Source organism: Lycium ferocissimum, chromosome 3, assembly GCF_029784015.1.
Source record: "Lycium ferocissimum isolate CSIRO_LF1 chromosome 3, AGI_CSIRO_Lferr_CH_V1, whole genome shotgun sequence".
NCBI classification, from domain to species: domain Eukaryota; kingdom Viridiplantae; phylum Streptophyta; class Magnoliopsida; order Solanales; family Solanaceae; genus Lycium; species Lycium ferocissimum.
Window position 1 is genome coordinate 70791525 of NC_081344.1, and position 18265 is coordinate 70809789.

At 37.2% G+C, this 18265-nt stretch overlaps 2 protein-coding genes across 2 annotated transcripts; one reads left to right on the forward strand and one right to left on the reverse strand.

Annotated features, from left to right (window-relative positions):
* Positions 1–11966: 11966 nt before the first annotated feature.
* Positions 11967–13319, forward strand: LOC132049059 (pentatricopeptide repeat-containing protein At4g02750-like). Its single transcript, XM_059439721.1, has one exon. The coding sequence runs from the start codon at positions 11967–11969 to the stop codon at positions 13317–13319; it is 1353 nt and encodes a 450-aa protein (XP_059295704.1).
* Positions 13320–14036: 717 nt separating this feature from the next.
* Positions 14037–14973, reverse strand: LOC132050633 (transcription factor UPBEAT1-like). The gene has a single exon (XM_059441988.1). The coding sequence runs from the start codon at positions 14745–14747 to the stop codon at positions 14382–14384; it is 366 nt and encodes a 121-aa protein (XP_059297971.1). The 5' UTR covers positions 14748–14973; the 3' UTR covers positions 14037–14381.
* Between the last annotated feature and the right edge of the window lie 3292 nt (positions 14974–18265).

An 18265-nucleotide genomic window follows, 5' to 3' on the forward strand; every position in this document is an offset into this window, starting at 1 on the left:
GGAGATGAGGCGAGCCAGAGTTGATAGATTCTTACATTTGAGGCAGAACGGCAGGAGTGTTCGAGATTATAGTCTTGAGTTTGATTCGTTGGCTAGACATGCGCCCACTATTGTAGCTGATATGGCTGATAGAGTGCATCATTATGTGATGGGGCTGGATCGTTACTTGATTGATAGTTGTATGGTAATGGCTTCTCAGCTAGGTATGGATATTGCTCGGGTACAGGCATATGCACAGGGGGTAGAGGATCGACACAGGGGACGTCAGCCAGATAGAGATTATGACAGAGGCCAGCATAAGAGAGCTAGATCGGCTGGTTATCCGGGTGAGTTTCGAGGCAGGCAGCCTCAGCAGTATAGTAGATATCCTTCTCAGCCAGCACGGAGTGCACCCCCACAGTTCACTGGTAGGAGATTTGATAGCACAGGGTATTCAGGAGCCGGTCAGAGCTCCAGGGCTTCAGGTTCACAGATGCCCAGGGGTTCGAGTCAGTCGAGGCCACCTTTGCCTCGGTGTTCTCGGTGTGGTAGGCCCCATTCTGGGGAATGCCGTCTCGCTACTGGTGCTTGTTTTTCTTGCGGCCGTCAAGGCCATATTATGAGGGAGTGTCCGTATGGGGGTAATCCAGGTGGTGCGGCTCAGCCCTCTTTGGGTCGATTCTTTGGTTCATCTTCTTCGTGGCTATGCGCCCTATGGGGCGAAGGGTATTCGGACACCGGCGAGGCCGTGGTAGAGGCCGTGGCGGAGCTTCCAGTTCTAGCGGTCCTTCGAACCGCATATATGCTTTGGCTAGTAGACAGGACCAGGAGGCGTCACCAAATGTGGTTACAGGTATATTATCGATTTTCTCTCGGGACGTATATGCATTGATAGATCCAGGCTCCACCTTATCATATATATCTCCCTTTGTTGCTAGTAGAATCGGAATAAAACCTGAGTTGATAGAACCATTTGAGGTAGCTACACCGGTAGGAGATTCTGTTATAGCAAAGCAAGTATATAGAAATTGTTCGGTGGATATATATAGTCGTCATACCTTGGCAGATTTGATAGAGTTAGATATGACTGAGTTTGATGTTATTATGGGTATGGATTGGTTAGCTTCTTGTTATGCTAACGTTGATTGTAGAGAAAAGATAGTTCGGTTCCAGTTCCCAGGAGAGCCAACTATAGAGTGGCTAGGGAATACGGCATCGCCGAGGGGTAAGTTTATTTCATACCTCAAGGCAAGGAAGATGGTTAGAAAGGGTTATATTTATCATCTGGTTCGTGTGCATGACTTGAAAGCGAGGTACCGACTCTTCAGTCAGTTTCGGTAGTTAATGAATTTCCAGATGTATTCCCAGATGAACTTCCAGGTCTTCCTCCTGAGCGGGAGATAGAGTTCACTATAGATGTGTTGCCAGATACTCAGCCCATATCTATTCCTCCTTATAGAATGGCACTGCGGGCGAAGGAATTAAAGGAGCAGCTGAGAGACTTGTTAGAAAAGGGCTTCATTAGGCCCAGCACATCACCTTGGGGAGCACCGGTACTGTTCGTGAGAAAGAAAGATGGGTCGCTGCGGATGTGTATTGATTATAGGCAGCTGAACAAGGTGACAATAAAGAATAGATATCCCCTCCCCAGGATTGATGATTTATTTGACCAGTTGCAGGGTGCTAAGTGTTTCTCGAAGATAGACTTGCGGTCAGGCTATCACCAAGTTCGGGTAAGAGAGCGGATATTCCGAAGGCGCATTCAGGACCCGATACGGGCATTATGAGTTTAGAGTGATGTCTTTTGGGCTGACCAATGCTCCAGCAGTGTTTATGGATCTAATGAACCGAGTGTTCAAGCCATTCCTAGATATGTTCGTGATTGTATTTATTGATGATATTCTGGTCTATTCACGATCAGAAGAGGAGCATGCAGATCATTTGAGGACGGTACTTAGGGTGCTCCAGCACCAGAAGTTGTATGCTAAGTTCTCTAAATGTGAATTCTGGTTGACTTCAGTAGCATTCTTGGGGCATATTATTGGAGCTGATGGTATTCGGGTAGATACACAGAAGATAGAAGCTGTAAAGACTTGGCCTAGACCTACGACACCTGCGAGGTACGTAGTTTTACGGGGCTAGCGAGGATATTACGGGAGATTTGTAGAGAAGTTTGCTTCGATTTCGGCGCCTTTAACAAGGCTAACTCGGAAAGCGGCTAAGTTCCGGTGGACCGATGCTTGTGAACGAAGCTTCCGATTCTTTGAAAGATAAGTTGACTACGGCTCCGGTTCTAACTCTACGAGGGACCAGATGGCTATGTCATTTATTGTGATGCTTCCGGTGTTGGGCTAGGTTGTGTATTGATGCAGCATGGCAGAGTTATAGCCTATGCCTCCCGGCAGCTCAGAAAACATGAAAGAAATTATCCTACTCATGATCTGGAGTTAGCAGCGGTAATTCATGCTTTGAAGATATGGAGGCATTATTTATATGGCGTGCATGTTGATATTTACACGGATCACAAAAGTCTCCAATATATCTTTAAGCAGAAGGAGCTGAATTTACGACGAGAGAAGGTGGCTAGAGTTCTTTGAAGGATTATGATGTTGATATTCTATACCATCCAGGGAAAGCAAACGTTGTAGCAGATGCACTTAGCCGTAAGTCTATGGGTAGTTTGACGGACGTGCAACCAGAAAGGAAGGAAATAGTCCGTGAGATTCATCAGCTAGCTAGTCTTGGAGTCCGTTTGGCTGACTCTGGAGATGGTGGGGTTTCTATTCGAGAAGTTGCTGAATCCTCTATCATGGAAGAGGTAAAGCGACGCCGTACGAGGACACGTTGCGGCACAGTATAGAGATGCAGCCCTTCAAAAGGAGAAGACCCCATTCGAGATTACACACGACGGAGTACTACGATATAGGGGCAGATTATGTGTACCTGAGGTTGCAGGGCTGCGGCAACAGGTTATGGGAGAGGCACACTATGCCCGTTATTCTATTCATCCGGGGTCAACAAAGATGTATCACGACCTCAGATGTTTGTATTGGTGGGATGGCATGAAGAAGGACATAGCGGAGTTTGTCACTCAGTGCCCGAATTGCCAACAGGTTAAGATCGAGCATCAGAAGCCTGGTGGATTATTACAGGAGATGGAGATCCCGACTTGGAAATGGGAAGCAATTAATATGGACTTCATTACAGGTTTACCTCGCACTCCACGGAAGTATGATTCCATATGGGTTATTGTAGATAGGCTGACAAAATCAGCCCATTTTCTTCCAGTCAGGACTACTTATTCAGCTGAGGACTATGCAAAGTTATATATCAAGGAGATAGTAAGACTTCACGGGGTTCCCACATCTATTATATCGGACAGAGGAGCTCAGTTTACAGCTAACTTCTGGAGATCATTCCAGGAAGGATTGGGGACACAGGTGAGTCTTAGCACAGCATTTCACCCTCAGACTGACGGACAGGCCGAGCGTACTATTCAGACGCTAGGAGATATGTTGCGGGCCTGTGTTATTGACTTCAGGGGTAGCTGGGACGATCATTTGCCACTTATCGAGTTTGCCTATAATAATAGCTACCATTCTAGCATCCAGATGGCACCGTATGAGGCTCGGTATGGCAGGAAGTGCAGGTCACCTATTGGTTGGTTTGATGTTGGGGAGACTAAGTTAATCGGCCCAGCTATGATTGAGCAAGCTATTGATAAGGTGAAGCTTATTCGGGAAAGGTTATTAGTAGCTCAGAGTCGACAGAAGTCATATGCAGATAATCGACGTCGACACTTAGAGTTCCAGGTTGGTGATTGGGTATTCTTGAAGGTGTCACCCATGAAGGGTGTAATGAGATTTGGCAAGAGAGGGAAGCTTAGCCCGAGGTACATTGGGCCTTATCAGATTGTTCGTAGGGTAGGCAAGGTTGCCTATGAGTTAGACCTACCATCTGATTTGGAAGCAGTGCACCCAGTCTTTCACGTGTCGATGCTTCGCAAATGTATTGGTGACCCTTCTAGAGTATTCCCCGTGGATGATGTCCAGGTAACGGAGGAGTTGTCTTACGAGGAGAACCTATAGCTATACTGGATCGTCAAGTGAGAAAGTTGCGTACTAAGGATGTGGCTTCCGTTAAAGTATTGTGGCGAAATAATAACAGGGAAGAGATGACCTGGGAAGCCGAAGAGGAGATGAAGAATAAGTATCCTTACTTGTTCCCTATGCCTACAGGTAATCTAAACTCCTAAATTGATTATATTGATTGATAGATGAAACTATATGTTATAGCAATAAAAGAGACTCCCCCGAAGTCTTTATAAGACCTTGTGAGACTAGTTTAACATTCGAGGATGAATGTTCTAAAGGGGAGAAGGATGTTATATCCCGTATTTTTGTACATTGGAATATTTTTAAGCTAATCGAGATAAGTTTAAGGACAAGATTATTTTGGGATATGAGATAGAGACTTTTAATCCCCGATTTTTATTAATGCACGAATTGCTTATAAATTTTAATTGGTATAGAAATATTAATGGAGATTAGGGATTAATTAACCATGATTAGATTATTAAGTGGGGATTAAGACTAATTATCACTAATTAAGTGATTAGTGGGCCGTGTGGACCCCACCATGGCATGGCCAAATCTGATTGGCCCATGCCTTGAGTGGGACACGTGTCCTCTTCTATATGACATATATATAAATAGTCAAGTTTGATGACTAATGAGACCACCATTCATTCATTTCATCTTCAACACTTTGTGAATTATAGAGATAGAGAGAGAGAGCTCTCGGCCATGGCTGTCCATGGTGAGCTCCAAATTTTGTGATCAAAAAATTAATTTTTCCAAGGTATTCCAAGTCATTTGAAGGTCATAGCAACGTGGAATTAACCATTGGGGCAGCAAGAAGACTTGTATTTTGAATTCACTAAATTCGCCAATTAAGGAGTCAAGTTGTTAAGGTAAGATTTAATCTTTTCTACATGTTTTAGAAGGTGGTTTGGACTTGTTGTAAATTGGTAGATGTGAATTGGATATATGAAATTATGTATGTTGATGTTGAAGTGTTGTTGAGCTGTGTAGGGGGCTGTTTTAATTGGAAATGGTGAATTAATTTTAATTAGTATTATGGTTGTTGTTGTCATGGATTATGTGATGAGAATGAAGGAATTAAATGGTTAAAGTTGAAGTTGAATTTGTTTTGTGGGCTGTTGTAAGGACTTATTGTGATATTAATGTAGTTTTCTTGCATATGAATGAATGATGTTGTTGTCGTGTGTTCTTTGGTATATTTCACTAATTTGGATGAAAAGAGTGTATGAAATAAATGTATAATAAACGTAGATGGTTTGTTTGGCATGTATTCGTAGATGTTCGCGAGATTATCAAGCATATTTATGTTGTTAATTAGGGGTTGTTTTGGGACATGTTGTTATTCTTGTTGAATTGGAAGATTAAGTATAGTTAAGATTATATATTGTGTTGTTATATTGGTTGAGCTGTTATAAGGTTGTTTAGATGAAAATATTATGACTATGGATCATTAAGAATAACTTGAATATGTCGTAGTCGTATGTGGATTATTATCGAATGTTGTAAATGTGGGCTGTTTGGAATGTTGTGCGGGCTGTTCGGAGTGTTCTCGAATCTTGTCTTGATTAGTCTCGATATAGTACTTGAACGTGTGGTTATTGATGTTGGCTTGGTTGTTATGTAGTTGGTTTGAACATAAGGGAAACGTCGTCTAATTTTCTAGAAAGGAGTTACTAACGTTAGAATACGTTTTGAATCTCCCGTAGCTTAACCATAGTTCTTGACGTCTTAATATAGGTTGAGACACTTTGGGCAGCGTATACGTATTGTGTTACGGATAAGCGCTAAAGGTATGTAAAGCTATCCCTTCTTTCTTTTGGCATGTCTTAGATATAAGTGATGTATGATATGAGCTTTGGGGTAATTCTATTCATAAGTTTCGAGTGTGATTCATGATTCTTATTCACTTCTTGATGTTAGAACTCTTAAGGTAATTGAGCTATTGCCCCTCGAGTCTTCTATACGTTGGATAGTAGTTGGTATGTAAAAGTTCCTATTCTTAAAGACTCTACAATGACTAATGTCCTTGACTTCCATAAGCTGTTTCGCATTATCTTGATACATGTCTATGATTCCTGAGGCTCTATTTGATATAGTTCATAATGATATTTAAAGAGTACTTAACATGACTATCGCCTTTGATACTCGAGTGTTATTTATTCTACTTATCTATTGAGTCTCGGATGATGATTTAGTTTGCATATGGTTACTCATTACTTTGCTCGTGCATGTTGTCATTGTTATCTTTCACCGAGTCCGGGCCGGGTATGTATTCGTGCACGGTTTTACTACATTGTTCACCGAGTCCCTCACTAGAGGGCCGGGTATATATATATATATATATATGATGATATGATGATATGATGATATGATTATGGCACCGAGTCCCCATGATGGGCCGGGTATGATATACGTGTATACGACTTTATTCACCGAGTCCATAATGGGCCGGGTATGGTATATGATAATGATATGCATGATTTTATTTCATAAGGCACGGGTACGGTGATTTCTTGATTATCATACTTGTCTCTGGAATCTCTACTTCGGTTATGATCTTTCTTATTGTATTTCATGCTTTATATACTCGGTACATATCTCGTGCCCCCCCCCGCTTTCTTCGGGGGGTTGCGTTTCATGCCCGCGGTACGGATACTCGCTTTGGTGATCCTCCGGCTTAGGATTTCTATTCGGCTATCTTGGAGTGCTCCATTGTCCGGAGCCTAGACTTTTGGTACGGATCCTTTTGATGTATATATATGTTTATCCGGGGGTACGGCGGGGCCACGTCCCGTCATATGTTACGTTGATACTCTTAGAGGTACGTAGACATATGTGTGGGTTGTATATAGATGTTGTTCGGCTGTGTTATATGACTTATATTTTGGGACGTTCCTTTCGTAGTGGCAGCCTTGTCGGCTTATATATATATATATATATTTTGGGATGTTGTATGTAGTGGCAGCCTTGTCGGCTTGCGCATATATATAGTTGGGACGTTCCCACACGTTATGACAGCCTTGTCGGCTTGTGCACTATGTTATCTTTTGACAATTGTGACTCCTCCGGAGACAGGTTACCTTGATATATATATGTGAGTTTCCGAGATAAGTCTCCATATTATGTTTAGTTTCACCTGTGATGTAGGTATGTGAATTACGTTTGTGAAAACTAAATATTATTATAGTTAACAATAAGGGTAAATAAGGAAGCAAGTGATAAATTATATCTTGATTTTTCAAACATGACAAATAAAAGTGGACATCTATTTTTCATATAATGGACAAGTAAAAGTGGACAGAGAGATTAAATAGAAATTTTACATGCAAGAAGTATTTAAGTGTAATAACTACACTTTAAATTTTACATGCGTAGCTACAACGAAACATATATTACCACATGTAGCTATATTTGTGTATTTCATTTTTCCTCTTTCACTTTCTTCTCTCCCCTCCTAAAAAGATACGTGCATTGGCCATCGGACATCATCGGCGAAGGAAACTATAACCGGCAAAGCAAATATCATCACCGTGAATATACATATATATATGCGTGTGTGTGATTTGAGTGCTAACTATATCCGTCACAATCTTTATCAAGGCGTGACGGGCACCCGAAGTCGAGCGAACCCTTAAACGTATATACAAGAATTGAAAGTTTGAGACGAAAAACCAAAAATCGACACGTGGCTCAAGACATCTCAAAACATGATATATATATATATACATACGACATAGAACAGGCAGCCAAAATGCCATTTAGACAAAGTAAAGCCAACCAAAACCACAACTTGTTCGCAAAACTAAGTAGTATTCTCGCACAATATATTATACCAAAAAGTTTTTGAAGCAAATGGAGTTGTGACTCCCTGCTAACTTCTCTAAAAGCCGGGTGAACCTGGGGCATGAAACGCAGCCCGAAGAAAGGGGGTCGTAGAGATTATGAATCGAAAAGTATGTTTTGTTTTATCATGTATGAATTCAATGTTTAAATAAAATAGTCTCCACATTATGTTTAGTAATAATAATGATAACAACAATGGTAGTAATGATAGTAATGATAATAAACCCCCTTCGGGTGCGCTCGGTTAACCGTAGTGTAAATAAGATAATAGTGCCGGTCCAACATACGCCTATCCCGGCCCCTTCGGATACATAGTACTATCCCTTCGGGCATGCCACTCGTGACATACCCCCGGCCCCTTCGGGCATGCCACTCGCGACATAAAACTAACCCTAGCCCCTTCGGGCATAATAATAATAATAATAATATTAATAATAATAATAATAATCATAATAGTAATAGCGTTGTGGAAAGTAGACATAAGTCGTAGGTGGAATGAAATAGTAAAATCTGTGTTTTCTTATATAATAAAATCATTCCCCTTCGTGGTGGTTTTGAAAAAAGAAATCAAACTCACATTTTCTTACTAACACCTAAAATAAACAAGTTTTAGTCAACCCGACTTAGTGCGAAGAAGTTACGAGTATTTAGAAGCCATTTATAAAGAACCAAGCGATAATCATTTTAGGAACATTATTACTCCGCAAGATATATTATAGAACTTAATGGAGACATTATGAAAGTTTCAAGGCAATTCAATTACATTTATGCAAGTTATATGAGCATTTTCTGAAGATCCTAATTCAATCACAAATGAAAAGTACTCAAATCTCGTACTTAGGTTTCTATGAATAATAACCCCGAGGCTCAAATCCAAACCTAGTACACCTAGGACATGCCAAAGAAGTGAGATTAAATACCTTACGGACGTCTTATACTCACTTAAACTCAAATCCCAATCGCAAATGGTCACAATTACCAATTGTAAGTTATAAGTCTTTAGGGATTCATTCTTGGCCCTTTCTTTAAATTTTCCCTATAAATATAGCATCCCGAGATTCAACTCGGCTCAACGTAATAACAACCAACCCAACAACAACATCAACAACACCAATAATCGCTACAAAACACATATGAACACAAATAGTCTTTCTTTCTACATAATGTATTAACTTCCGTTCTAACTTCACACCTTTCATCCAATGTCAACGTTTTCATATTCATTCTCTAATTCGAGGCCATTCAAATACGACTCAAAGACATTTCACCTTATTCTACAAAACATACAAGATTTCCATCAAACCATAATTCATCCAAAACTTCTAATTTTCAACATAAATTTCCATAACACTTTTTTGTCTTCCAACTTCATTAACAACAATCATAATTTGCATCTTAATCTTCATTCTTATATTTACATAAACCATCGCCACGTTGCATAATTTCCTACAACAACTTAACAATGAATTTCCATGCAAACTTGGACCATTAAACCTTTCTTTTCATCGCAAACATCACAACAACACAACTAACAACTAAATGAAAATTAATTCATTTCTCCTCCATACTACATAGCACACGGCCAACACACTTTTCACACACACAAGCCCATGCACACACAACACAATTTCCATAATTCTCATTCCATTCCAATCATCATACATACATCTTCCATAACACAAAAAGCAAGATTCTTACCTTTTCTTGAAATTTCAACTTGCCGCAAACGTCGTTCTCTCGTCAAACCAATTATACCACGTTGAAGAATGCTAGGAATTCACAAAGAACAAAGCTTTTGGATCAAGATTGAAGCTCCAAGAATTTTTTTTTCTTTTCTTTTCTTTCCTTTCTCCTCTTGATTGCTCTTCCTTTTTTTCTCAATTTTTCTTGAAGTTTCTATTCATTCAAATGCATGGTTATCTCTTATATTAAGTGGTCATGTGACCACCACATGCATGGGCTTGGGCCAACATGGCCGGCCACCCTCTCTCTTTTGGGCCTCATTCCTTTTTCCAAGGCCCAATAATTTGGCTACTTTTCAAGAAATAAATTTCTAAAATTCCAATTTTGCCCTTGGCCTTCCTCCGTATTTCCACACCACTATTTTTCATGAACAACACACACATACCTTAATCCCATTCCACATATGACTTTATTCTTACAAATCACAATTATGTCCAATTTTTCGAACGTGCAAAACACGGGATATAACAAGATCGCGTGTGTGGTTTCATACGGAACTTCGTTAACCTCCTATCTTTCTCCTCCACCGTCTTCGCCATTGGTACTCCATTACCGGTGGTTGATCTCAGTTCATGCCGATGCTTTAGTTCAAATCTCCGGTTTAAGAATCCGACCTAAAAATAGAGCAAAGAAACTTGCCAGGAAAACAAAATCCGACCAGATCTAAAAGAACCAAACCTTTTAGATCTCTCTTTTATGCACTCTTTTGCAAATCTGTATGAATACATTGTATCTTTTAAGTGTCTCCATTTTTTTTTCACTGTAAATACATAGTTGCATACATTATTCAACAAGGTCGCATTTGTAGGATCTCCGGTGAAAGTTGTTGCAGATCTGTATGAATACAATGTATCTTAATTTTTTCAAGTAAATACAGTCTATTGTTAAATGGATTTGAGTGTATTCTTCATTTTTAGTGTAAATACAGTGTATTTTTTGTATTTCGCCAGAGATCTGACCGGATTTGATTGTCTTCTCCTATTTAAATACAGTCAAACCTCTCTATAATACCATCGTTGGGTCCGAAATTTTTGGTTGTTATAGAAAATTATTGTTATACACCTATAACAACATTGACATTTAAATAATATTTCGCTGTTATAGGCAAAAATGATGCATAAAATCTATTTCTTCATTTTTAATTGTCAAATTCTAAGCTTAATCACATTTGTATAACGAAGGAAAATCTTTTAATGATGAAAATATATATATTCATATGATATTTTTTGTCATAAATAGTGTATTAAAGGATCAAATATTTGATCAAAATCTCTACACTTGTTATTGGTAATCATATATATTTTATTTTTATAAAGACGGTTAATTATTATATTACCAAAAAAAGAAAATAGCTGCTATATGGGGGTAATTTTACAAAGAGCGTAGCTGTTATAGATAAGTAAAATATAACATAAAAAAAAAATCATTCAAAAAAACTTGGTTATAGAGAGGTGTTCTTATATGCGGATGGATTATAGAGAGGTCGATTTGTACAAAGTGTATTTTTCTATTTTACTTAAATTTAACTAGATTTCATTGTACTCTTCATTTTTAGTGTAAATACAGTATATTTTTTGTATTCGTTTGTATTTTTATATTTTTGAAGGAGAAAACTGTGTATTTGAATACACATAAATACATGCGAAATAGCTACAAATTATAAATAGTAGTTAAGATTGGTTAAAAGCCTAGAAACTATAGCTATTTATGTAAGCGACTCTTTATTTGATATTTGAGTTCAGCGCATTCATATTGCATAGATATTTGATATCGTCGGGTGAAATTGGTAGCTTGATACAAGAAACTGAAAAATAGAATAACGACCTACTAACCTACAATAATAAGATAAATTATACAAATGTTATAAATTATTACAATGTATATAACTTCAAGTTCCAACCCCTTTAATACTATTTCATACAGTAAAAGTAAGTAACAAACATAAAATAAAAGATTGTTTTAGTTTTATTTTCAGAAGTACAACAACAACAAGAAGTTTGCACCAAATAGACTATTGTTGTTGTTGTTGCAGAATACAATATCATTTGCACCAAATAGCCTTTTGGACAATGCAAGAGTCAAATGCCCGCGTTTCGCACCTTTACTCTTTGCCGCCAATTTTCAACCGTTAATTTAAACAAAACAATCAACACCTTTATCGCAAACGGAAACCTCCAAGAAGCTCGCAACCTCTTCCATCAAAGCCCCAACTTAAGAAACATCGTATCATGGAATTCCCTTATCGCTGGTTACTTCAAACACAACAACATCCGACAAGCCGAGCACCTGTTCGACGAAATGCCTCAAAGAGATGTCATTTCTTGGAACACCATGCTCTCCGGGTATCGCAACGCTAACAACCCGGAGAAAGTGTATAGATACTTTCTACATATGAACAGATATGGAGAACACAGACCCAATGAGCTCACTTTCGCGGTAGCGATTAGTTCCTTCTTGCATATAGATTTCAAGCATTTGATCCCTCAGCTTCACGGTCTCGTGCTTTGTCTCGGGATAAGTCTCAATGTCTTTGTAGGATCAGCATTGATGAGGGGTTATGTTGATTTGGAAGATTACAAAGGTTTAGCTCGAGTTTTTGATGAGATTTTGGACAAAGATGTTACGCCCTGGAATGTGTTGATTTTGGGTTACATGAAATTTGGGTGCACAAGTGAGGCTCAGACGGCTTTTGATATGATGCCTAGGAGAAATTTTTTCACTTGGAGTACTTTGATCAATGGGTACATTGAGAACAAGAAGCTTAATGAAGCTCGGTACGTTTTTGATAAGATGAGTGAGAAAGATGTGGTTTCTTGGACAGCAATGATAAGAGGGTATGTGCAATATGGAGACTTTATGAAGGCTTTGGAATTGTTTAAGTTGATGTTGAACTCAGGAACTAGTCGTCCTAATCATTTTACGTTTTCAACTGTTTTAGATGCCTGTGCAGGCCACTCTGCTGTTCTCGTGGGTAATCAAGTTCACACGTGCATCTTAAAGTCAGGTTTCCCTCTTGATGTCGTTTTGTTAACCTCCCTTGTTGACATGTACGCAAAATGTGGAGACATTGAAGTTGCTTTCTACATTTTCAAGTCAATCCATGTGAAGAATTTGGTAGCTTGGAATTCGATCATTGGAGGTTATGCGAGACACGGGCTTGCAGAGAGGGCAATTCAGGAGTTTGAGAGGATGGTGAAGAGTGGTATCAGGCCCGATGAAATTACTTTTATTAATTTGGTATATGCATGTGGCCACGGTGGACTAGTCGAGGAAGGTGAGAGAATTTTCAAATCGATGGTAACAGATTACGGATTGAAAGCAGAAATGGAACACTATGCATGTATGGTGGACTTGTATGGAAAGGCAGGTCAGCTTGAGAAAGCAGAAAAATTGATCGAGGGGATGCCTTTTAAGCCTGATGTGGTTGTATGGGGGGCATTATTGGGAGCCTGTGGCATGCATTCATGTATAGAGCTCGGAGAGATTGCAGCAAATGGAATCTACACATTGGAGAATGACCATCCTGCAGTATACTCGGTGCTCTCTAAAATCTATGGTGAAAAAGGAATGTGCACTGACATAACTGGTTTGGATAAGTTGATGAAGAAATGGCGTGCTATGAAGCAGAAGGCTGGTAGTTGGATTGAATGATCTCATTCTTCCATAAACTGAAATGTCTGTCTACAATGAGGCAACCAGCTTTCAACACAATGCTTTCATTAAGCAATTATTAATGTCCCATGCTTGCTATCTGAAGCAAATGATCAAAAAATATTGAGCTCCTCATAAATTCTGGAGAGTTCAATTTTGCTCTAAATTATAGCTCCTAATAGCTGACTGGTCGAATTCATCATGTGTATTAAGTGCTTAAACCTGTTGGAAACGCAAAACAAAAAGAAGAGGCGGATGGGTGTGTTTAAAGAGAATGTGCTCAGTGAATAGAGATTGTGTTGTGAGCTTCCATATCTGCTGAGATACTTGAAGGTGCTATTTATTCAATCTCTTTACACTCTCCACAGCCTTTTTTACCTTTGTATTTCAGCCCAAATCAATTCCATGATTTTGCACATAGGAATATCTCAAGATGCTACCAAAACAATCTTGCAACTTTACAGAACTCTATAGTTTCGTGCAACTTCACTTTGATCTCACAACTGTAAGTGTTCGCATTCGCATTTTTTCTTTGGGAATTATAACGTTCGTACTGAGGTAAGTTACGACAATATCTTGATGTTTTAGAATCATAGCTGGTGCAAATAACACAGTGAAGAGCTCAATAATGGGTAGACGAAAGAACAAAGAGATCATTGGAAGGAAGCAAGATACTGGATGTACTTTTTTAGAAGAAAGAAAAAGGTCATAGATGAATGAACAAAGAAAACTATGTCAGCTAAATCACTAAGTGGAATAATGTCCTGTATATTAAGTTAATTTTTCACACAATAAATTAAAGAGATCGACAATGACCAAGCTCTTACTAAGACCAAAATGGCTACACAACGTGAAATTGTATCATAAATTCCACGCTTCTAAAAGCATCTTCTACCTTAATCTTCCCAAAGAATTTGAGAAGTCGAACCTTCTTAATGAATTTTAAAAAAGGAAAAAAAGAAAAAGAAGATAAAGTAATATTGCTTGAATTTCTTTTCTTTTCTTGTTTTTGGGTGTCAACCTTTACAAACAAATGATCAAGATAATGCATGATTGACTCCCCTAGTCACTATTAGAAGGTGACAACACATTTACTATAACTTGCATGACCTTAACTCTCATTTCTAAAGCCAAAATGTAATCAGCCGTCTCTCTGAACAGCCCTTCCAAGCCCAAATCATCACAGTTTGGAATCAACTTCTTGAGTACCCTAACCTTCCTTCCAATCTCGTTCTCGGACCTTCTAGAACCTTCTACGCGTACTCTTCTCTTCATTAGAACGCTTTTGCACCTTTTGCCTTTGATATGCCTTCCGTTCACGACGTTATAAGTCATGACCCTTTGTCTCCTTATAGGGCGTTGGCTTCCTAAAAGGGTATCGCTTAAATCGCAGTTTCCCTTGTTAAGAGTATGAGAGAATATACCCATGACAGTAAAATCAAGAACAGAAAGCAATTGTACACAAAACAAGGAATTGTGGTACGTTGATACTCTAGCTCTTTTGACAATATTTTGAGAAGGGAATGGGTGCTTATTGTTTTTATAGTAGAAGCAAATTGTGTGGCTACATAAGTTGGTAAACCATTAGGCCAATTAGAGGATAATGCTAAATATTTTAAGGCCGCAAAGTTGACGGCAACGAGGCATCATCATCATCATGTAGACAATGATGTCTTCCAAAAGAATGGGGATCAAATAAATCAATGAATCAAAGGAAGCCAAGTGTACATTAAATTGTGGTGGTGACTTATAGGAATGCATGTTCTCCAGCTAATAAGTGCACATGAAGCCACATGATTCTCTTCACCGCCCCAACCATATATGGCTTAATTGAAACCTAAAAACCACCACATTTCTCATATAGGCCCCTATTACAGCACACACGCATGCATGATTTCAATGAAAACACCGTGGATTATTCCTTTGCCACTTTCCAAATTCAATGCATGCCTAATGTAAACCGGAACGAAGCTACAGTATTAGGTACAGATTTGAACGTATTCAACTATCTTTACTTAAATTTTGTATTTATATTAAAAATTCAATAAATGTACAAAGATTTAATTGCGTATTTAGTAACTAAAACGAGCTATGAGTTCATAAACAAGTTTAGAATCCATAATCTTTAAATTATGATTGTGCTTATTAATGTGATTGGGACTATATAACAGCTCAATGAACGTGGCACGCATCACACGTGTCAACTTTTTGAGGCTGCTAGTAGCTAACTTCATGTTCCCCAACAGGAGGTTCCTTAATTTAAGCAATCTTGTAATCATATTTTGGTGCATAGGTTGGACATTTGTCAAGGTTTGTCTATAAAAAGTGAGAGGGCGTCATAATCTTCCTGTTGGGAATTGGGATAAGGGAATAAGATCACATTGTCTAACGAGCGTTTCTTTTCTTTGTCATATATATATAATTAGAAAGACACTTAATCAGATGAATGATTCTTTGTAAATCTGGTTCAAGGAATGCCACGGATGCATATATGGACTTTCTTCGTGTATTAATTAAAATCGAAATGGTAGCATATATATATATATATATATATATATATATATATATATTGCATGCTTCAACTGCTTGGTTGTTAATTATCACCACCAATCAAGAACATGCATGCACATGAAAATTGTTAAGAGAAGATGGTGGGTTCAAAGAAGTAGGGACTAATTAAGTTACAGTATCGACTCGGACAAACTCAATAACTTTTGTTTAAAGTTCAAACAAATTCAGTAATTTTTGCGTGGATCTTGTATTTATACTAGAAAATAATGAAACATACATAAATATTTAATTATAAACTTAATAATTAAATGAACTATAAATCTGATCACAAATTTAAAATTCAAAAACTTTAAATTATAGCTCCGACCGCTTAAAAAAAATTAAAAAAATAGTATGAGTAGTCTTGTTATGATGCAAGTGCCATACATAGAAGGAACGGTGTGGGAGGAGTCTATCGTGGCACAATATATAGTCAGAGAATTAGTAAGGTATTGTCATCTCCTTGTCTTTCGTTTGGGACCCAATAACAGCTCTTTTTTGTTTTATATACATCAATTTGCATAGTGCAGCAAACAAGTTAGGACGCATACAGATACAGCTCCAGTGATTAATTGGATATCCTTTTCCTAGTGTTTTTATTTTCTCTCCCCGAATTGTTGCTAGGATAACAATATGTTCACAGTGTAATGAGCTTTTTATCCCATCAACGTAATTCAACTATAATAGATCACTTATTATTTACTTTAGGTTATTAATTAATGCGATCAGAGTTATCTGCAGTTACTTTTAAGTAACCTGATTGTTTATCTCATTCTTCTGATCTGCAATTTCTTTTAAGTAGCCTGATTGTTTATCTTATTACTCCCTCCGTCTCATAATAATTGTCACCTTAGCCAAAATATTTTATTCGATAATAAGTGTCACCTTAGGAAATTAAGACATAAATTGACTAGTTTTTCCAACTCAAACCTTAGACAAAAACTAACAAGTTAAAATAACATCTAAATGACTATTGGAAAAGCCCACATAAGCGATTTAAATGTTAAAAGGTTTACTTTTGTTCAAATCTAATCAAGAGTAAAAAGTAATTTAGTTTTATTATGTAGGAATAATTTAGTAAACTTCACATTGCATTATTGATTTCTTAATATATGTGTTTTTGGCTAACGTGACACTTATTATGAGGAGGGAATATTACATTACAGTTGCAACATTAGACCTACAAAATGAACTTTATATAGATCTTCTTTTGAGAATTATTTGCTTTTTAACTAGGGAAAAGGGTCAAATATACCTCTTTACATTAGTTTATTTGCTAACTTTACCTATTTCTTAAAAGTAGTTAAACAGGTTCTCCTGTTCTGAAGTTGGGATCAATATACTCCTGTCAAATTAGCAAAATTTCAAAATACCCTCATTTCTAACATATTACTTGTGCATGCTCAATTTTTTTTTTAAAACAATCTAGAAAATTGATTTTTTTAGAACAAATTTGAAAAAAAAAATGGTTTTTATTAAAACTCTAAAACTTCTTTGTTTTAATAAAACTAGTGTTTTTAAAAAATATTCTGGAAAATTGCATATTTTAGTTAAAAAATGTGGAAAATGATTTTTTTTTTTAAACAATTTTTCAAACTTTTTGAAATTAATCTAGATTTTAAAAAAAATTAGGACAATTTTATTGATTTCGATTTAAAAAAAAAAATCATTTTTCAGATTTTTAAACTAAAATATCCAATTTTCGAGAATATATGTTTAAAAAACGGGTTTTATTAAAACAAAAAAAAAGTTTCAGATTTTTAATAAAAGCCATTTTTTTCAAGATTTGTTTTAAAAAATCAATTTCTAGATTGTTTTAAAAATAAAAAAATTACCGCGTTGGCACCACATAAAATATTACATTACAGCGGCAACATTAAGACCAACAAAATGAACTTTATATAGCTCTTCTTTTGAAGAATTATTTGCTTTTTAACTGTTACTGATTTTTTCTTCATAGATTTTTATTAAGAGCAATTTTTTGATATTTTAAAAAAAGAATGTCCATCAAAACATTTTCTTATAGAAAAGGTCAAGAAGAAAGATAAAAGGAAAAGTCAATTTAAATAGTTTTACCCAAATATGTCACTTGGTAATTTATAAGCTTAACCTTGAGCATATTCATTTGACTTGGTTCTCCATTATACCTTTCAGTTCTCCAGTCTTCATGAAAACTGACTACCCCTTGTGTTTCTTTTGACTCCCCATGGAACAGCAATGCTACAATTATGTTTACAGTCCAATATCCAGATCTTATCTCATTCTTGTGTTTGTTTTTTCTTTAGTTCAGTGAGCGACCAACATATGAAATAATCTTTTCCAGCTTTCTTTTAAACACAGAATCAGTGCTTTCTTTTACAAGAAACTTCATGAAAAAGAATAGTGAAAGTTTTCTT

Excerpts from the sequence above, each read along its gene's own strand:
- LOC132049059 (XM_059439721.1), top strand. The coding sequence starts at position 11,967 with ATGCCTCAAAGAGATGTCATTTCTTGGAACACCATGCTCTCCGGGTAT.
- LOC132050633 (XM_059441988.1), bottom strand. The coding sequence starts at position 14,747 with ATGGGTATATTCTCTCATACTCTTAACAAGGGAAACTGCGATTTAAGC.